This window comes from Penaeus monodon, chromosome 40 (genome assembly GCF_015228065.2).
Source record: "Penaeus monodon isolate SGIC_2016 chromosome 40, NSTDA_Pmon_1, whole genome shotgun sequence".
Classification (NCBI taxonomy): Eukaryota; Metazoa; Arthropoda; class Malacostraca; order Decapoda; family Penaeidae; genus Penaeus; species Penaeus monodon.
Window position 1 is genome coordinate 30,008,457 of NC_051425.1, and position 5,000 is coordinate 30,013,456.

At 39.3% G+C, this 5,000-nt stretch overlaps 1 protein-coding gene across 1 annotated transcript; it reads right to left on the reverse strand.

Annotated features, from left to right (window-relative positions):
* Positions 1-1,962: 1,962 nt before the first annotated feature.
* Positions 1,963-4,067, reverse strand: LOC119597923 (larval cuticle protein LCP-17-like). The gene is made up of 3 exons (XM_037947589.1): positions 3,974-4,067; positions 3,410-3,615; positions 1,963-2,763 (listed from the first exon to the last, which is right to left on the reverse strand). Exons 1-3 carry the CDS (start codon positions 4,001-4,003, stop codon positions 2,634-2,636), a joined length of 366 nt encoding a protein of 121 aa, XP_037803517.1. The 5' UTR covers positions 4,004-4,067; the 3' UTR covers positions 1,963-2,633.
* Positions 4,068-5,000: the final 933 nt, after the last annotated feature.

Here is a 5,000-nt window from a genome sequence, read left to right on the forward strand (position 1 = left end):
ATAATAATGATGATGATGATGATGATGAATATAACAATAATAATAATGATAATAATAATGATAAAATGAAAATATAATAATAATAATAATAATATATATATTTTTTTTACGGTAAGTTCATGTCTGAGCCACCGTGTCACAGCATGATACTTAATTGTAGTTTTCATGTTGTGATGCTCTTGGAGTGAATACGTGGTAGGGTCCCCAGTTCCTTTCCACGGAGAGTGCCGGTGTTACCTTTTAGGTAATCATTCTCTCTATTTATCCGGGCTTGGGACCAGCACTGACTTGGGCTTGCTTGGCCACCCAGTGGCTAGGTAGGCAATCGAGGTGAAGTTCCTTGCCCAAGGGAACAACGCGCCGGCTGGTGACTCGAACCCTCGAACTCAGATTGCCGTCGTGCCAGTCTTGAGTCCGACGGTCTAACCACTCGGCCACTGCGGCCTTTAATTTTTTTTTTCAAGTGCCCTGTCCCACAAGGATGTTGGCGATCCTGGATTTCCATGGTTTTCTTGGCAATTTAGAGCGGTGGTTTTCCGTTACCTTCCGCCCGGTGTTTTTATCGAGTCACCATCTCTATTTACCCAGTTCTGGGACCGGCACTGACTTGGGCTGGCTTGCCCACCCAGCGGCTAGGCAGGCAATCGAGGCGAACTTCCTTGCCCAAGGGAACAACGCGCCGGCCGGTGACTCGAACCCTCGAACTCAGATTGCCGTCGTGACAGTCTTGAGTCCGATGCTCTAACCACTCGGCCAGCGCGGCCTAATAATAATAATAATAATAATAATAATAATAATAATAATAATAATAATAATAATAATAATAATAATAATAATGATAATGATAATGATGATAATAATAATAATAATAATAATAGTAATGGTAATAATGGTGGTAGTAGTAGTGATAAAAATGATATTAATAATAATGGTAATGATGATAATACTAATAATGATAATGATAAAAATAATTTTAATAATTATTTTAATAATAGTAATGTTCATATTATTGTTATCATTATCATCATTATTGTCATCATTATCGTTGTTGCAAATTTCGCTATTATCATCATTATTATTTCTATTATTATTATTATCATTATTATTATATTAATATTATTATTATAAATATTATCATTATTATCATCCTTATTCTCATCATTACCATTAGCATCATTATCATCCTCATTATTATCGTTATTTTAATTATAATAATAATAATAATAATATTATTATTATTATGATGATGATCATTATGATTATCACCATCATCATCATTATCATTATCATTATTATTATTATCATTTATCATAATCATTATCATTATTACTATAATTATTATCATTGTTTCCATTATCATTAATTCCATTATTAATTTTCATCAACATCAATGCTGTCGTTACCTTTCCCATTCATTGTTATCATTATTATTTTTATAGATGTTATGAACATTATCATTATATTGCTGCTATTATAATTGTTGTTATGATTATTATCATAACTGTTGTATCTTTATTATGTTTACTTATACCGTCAACATCTGTTTGATTTTTTGGGGAAATCTTTGGCGAACTTCAAAAACATACTTTTTGATTTTTAAATGACTTCAGTGTCATTTTTTAAATAATTTTGATTTTTACCTTTTTTCTCCAAAAGTGAAGTGTTTTTAAAATTTACTTAAGCCATCTGCTAGATTTTTTTTTTTCATCCACTCTGTGTTTACTTATAGGTGTGTGTGTGAATGAGTGAGTGAGTGTGTGTGTGTGTGTGTGTGTGTGTGTGTGTGTGTGTGTGTGTGTGTTTGTGTGTGTGTGTGTGTGTGTGTGCGTGTGTGCATATGTGTAAGTGAGTGAGTGTGTGTGTGTCTGTATATTTGTCTGTGTTATTTTTATTCCCGGCTGTTGTTCTATTTTCTCATAACTTATGATAATGAATCTAGATGTAAGATTTTTTTTTCATTTTTAATATTGCATTACATGAAATGTGTTGCAAATGTGTCCAGCACAAATCCAACAAAGTTACAAAACGAAAGTAATCAAAATAAACAAAATATGAAACATGTAATAGACACTAAGCAAATAACTAATTAATTTTGATTACACACATAAAACTTAATGCTGTATGAAAACAAAAACACACGATGAAGTTTTTCCATGTGAGACCAGATCCTCCGTTTTCTTTCGTCGACAAATTTCAGTGTTTAAGCGACCACAACATGACGGAATCTCAGCGGGTTCTGGAGGGAGTGAATAGTTGAGTTTCATATCCGGTTGGCGAAGTAGGTGAAGAAGACGACTAAGAAGAAGGGGAGGAAGAAGATGACTAAAGATAATGATAAGGATAACAATAAGACGAAGAAAATAAATAGAAGAGGAGGAGGGGAAAAATCGCGAAGAAAAAATAGTTGAATAGATAGACGACAAATAGAAACACAATTAACCGGGGACTGATAATTGGATTGGGAGAACAGTACATTAGAGAGCAAAGAAATGAGGATAGAGAGAGAAGCAAAAAGGAAAAAAAGAAAAAAGAAAGGGCAAAGTGTAGCTAGAGAACCACGCGCGAGACCCGTTGGAAGACAATGAAGGTGATGATAATGAAAGTGATGATGAGGAGCGTCGTCGCCGCAGCGCTCAGAAGCCATGGCCAGTGCGGGTGTAGGGGAGGGGAGGGGGAACCGGAAGCACCGCCCCCTGGGGTTGGTATCCCCCCTGGTCAGCCACGAACACGATGTCCACCTGCTGGCCCTCGGGGGAGGTGTACCTGGGGGAGAAAAAAGAAATGGTTTAGCGTAGGTTTCAGTTAATGTACACGCAATCACACATTCACGCACACGCCGGCACAGCTGCTGACCCTCTGGGTAGTATAACTAAGGGAAACAAGGAAATCTTCCTCTTGGTGTAATGATAATGATTTGATGATAATGATCTAATGATAGTGGCATATCCACAGACATGCATGAACGAATATAAAGAATCTCGCCGCTCATGTACGCCTGTGGGCCTCAGGGGATACCATTACACGAGCTTAGCATGTGTCCCTCGCCACTGCCACTTGTCACCTCCACTTTTAGCTGTCACCACCACCCATTTTTGATCTTCACCTCGTGGTAAAAGTGAGTAGAAACGTAGTTTGAGTGAGGATTTGCTTGCACATGTCTGACAGTGTCCAGTGGTGTAAAATGTATTCAAAGAGAGAGAGAGAGAGAGAGAGAGAGAGAGAGAGAGAGAGAGAGAGAGAGAGAGAGAGAGAGAGAGAGAGAGAATCGGAAACCGTTTATCTCAAGAGTCTAATAGATAAAGGTAAACATATGCTCTCCTTCCTCCCTGTGTCGAGAACTATTAAAAACAAGCAAACAGCAACTGAAGAACACCAGAAACAAAAGCCAACGAGCACGACCGAAACTCACGTCCATCCGCCCTGCGCCACCTGCCCGTAGCTCTGGCTGCCGGACTCCTGGCGCGCGATGCCGTTGCCGGCCTCGAAGTCAAAGGAATATTCCCCGTACGTGTTTTGGGTCCGGTCGTCCTTCAGGATGGGGATGTGGTGCGGGTAACCCACGGGTCTCGGGTACCCTGTGTCTCCGGATACCACGGCGGCGGCCACGAGAAGGATCTGAGGAGGGAAGAGAGGGGAAGGGAGACAGTTGAGAGAAGAGACGGGCGAGGGAAACGGTGACGTTGGCAGCGACAGATAACGATGGGCAGATTATGTTCGTGGAGTGTCGATGTATAAAGACAACTGAAGATGTGACTTACTGGAAGTAGTTAAATGACCCAAATGGGGCATGGATATATGCAAAATAGAATGGAATAACAATGAAAATTTGAAGTCGGGAAATAATTTGATGATTAATAACATCAACACTTTTTTATAATAAAATTGAATACAAATGTTAAACAGTAAAGAGCAAATATTAAACGAAATAACAGCTATTAAAAAGCACACAAAAGATTAAAAGAAGTTCACTAACAGCGCAGACAGACAGCCTGAGGGACACCATCTTAACGTTCAAATCGTTTCCGTAATGAGAGAACTGAGAGAATCTGGAACAGCCAATCCACAACTGACGAAGGAGAGGCCGAAGAACCACCTTTTATGGGGAGCAAAAAGCCTCCAGACTCCGCCCACGTCCTCTCCCCTTCCCTTTCCCGACGGTGACAGGTGGAGAGCATCATCACCATCACCACCACGCCCTCACCACCACCACTTCACCATCACTCGGTTTCCCTTCGCTGTCCTGATGTTCGCGCAGGCGGCTTTGTGGTCAGGGCGCAAGGTGGAAGGCGGGGGGGGGGGGGGGTGTAGGGAGGCATGGTTCTGCGTAATGGTAGAGGAGAGCGGTTAGATGGTGGTTTGGGATTCTTAGGAAAGCACGCGCACGTGTGCTTATAAATACATACATGCACAAATAAACACATACACATCCACTTTCACAGATAAACACACACACACACACACAAACACATCGACATTCACACATAAGCACACCCACCCACACACATCCATATTTACGCTCAAACACACTATATGCTCTATTTGGTAATCCCTCGAAACACTTATGAACTAGAGCATCAACTAATATCAGCTTTGATTCCACGTAAAAGTATAGAAAAATATCATGGTGACAATAACAAATACTATGAATATTCAACAGTGAAGATAATGGGAATTATGGCAACAATAATGGTGACTGTTATGGTGATGATGATAAAATGACCATGGCTTATAAGTAACTATTACGGCCCTGATACATTTGTTGCTATTAGAACTATTACTGCTATAACTGATCATATATCAAAGACAATAATCACAATACTACTTGCAGTATCTGGGCTTAATTATAGTAATAACAGTGGTAATAATAGAAGTGCTACTACTACCACTACTATTTCTATCACTACTACTATTACTACTAATACTACTACTTATACTACTACTTATAATGGCAGCAATGATAAAAATGGCAATAATAACAATAACAGTAATGAAAGTAATGA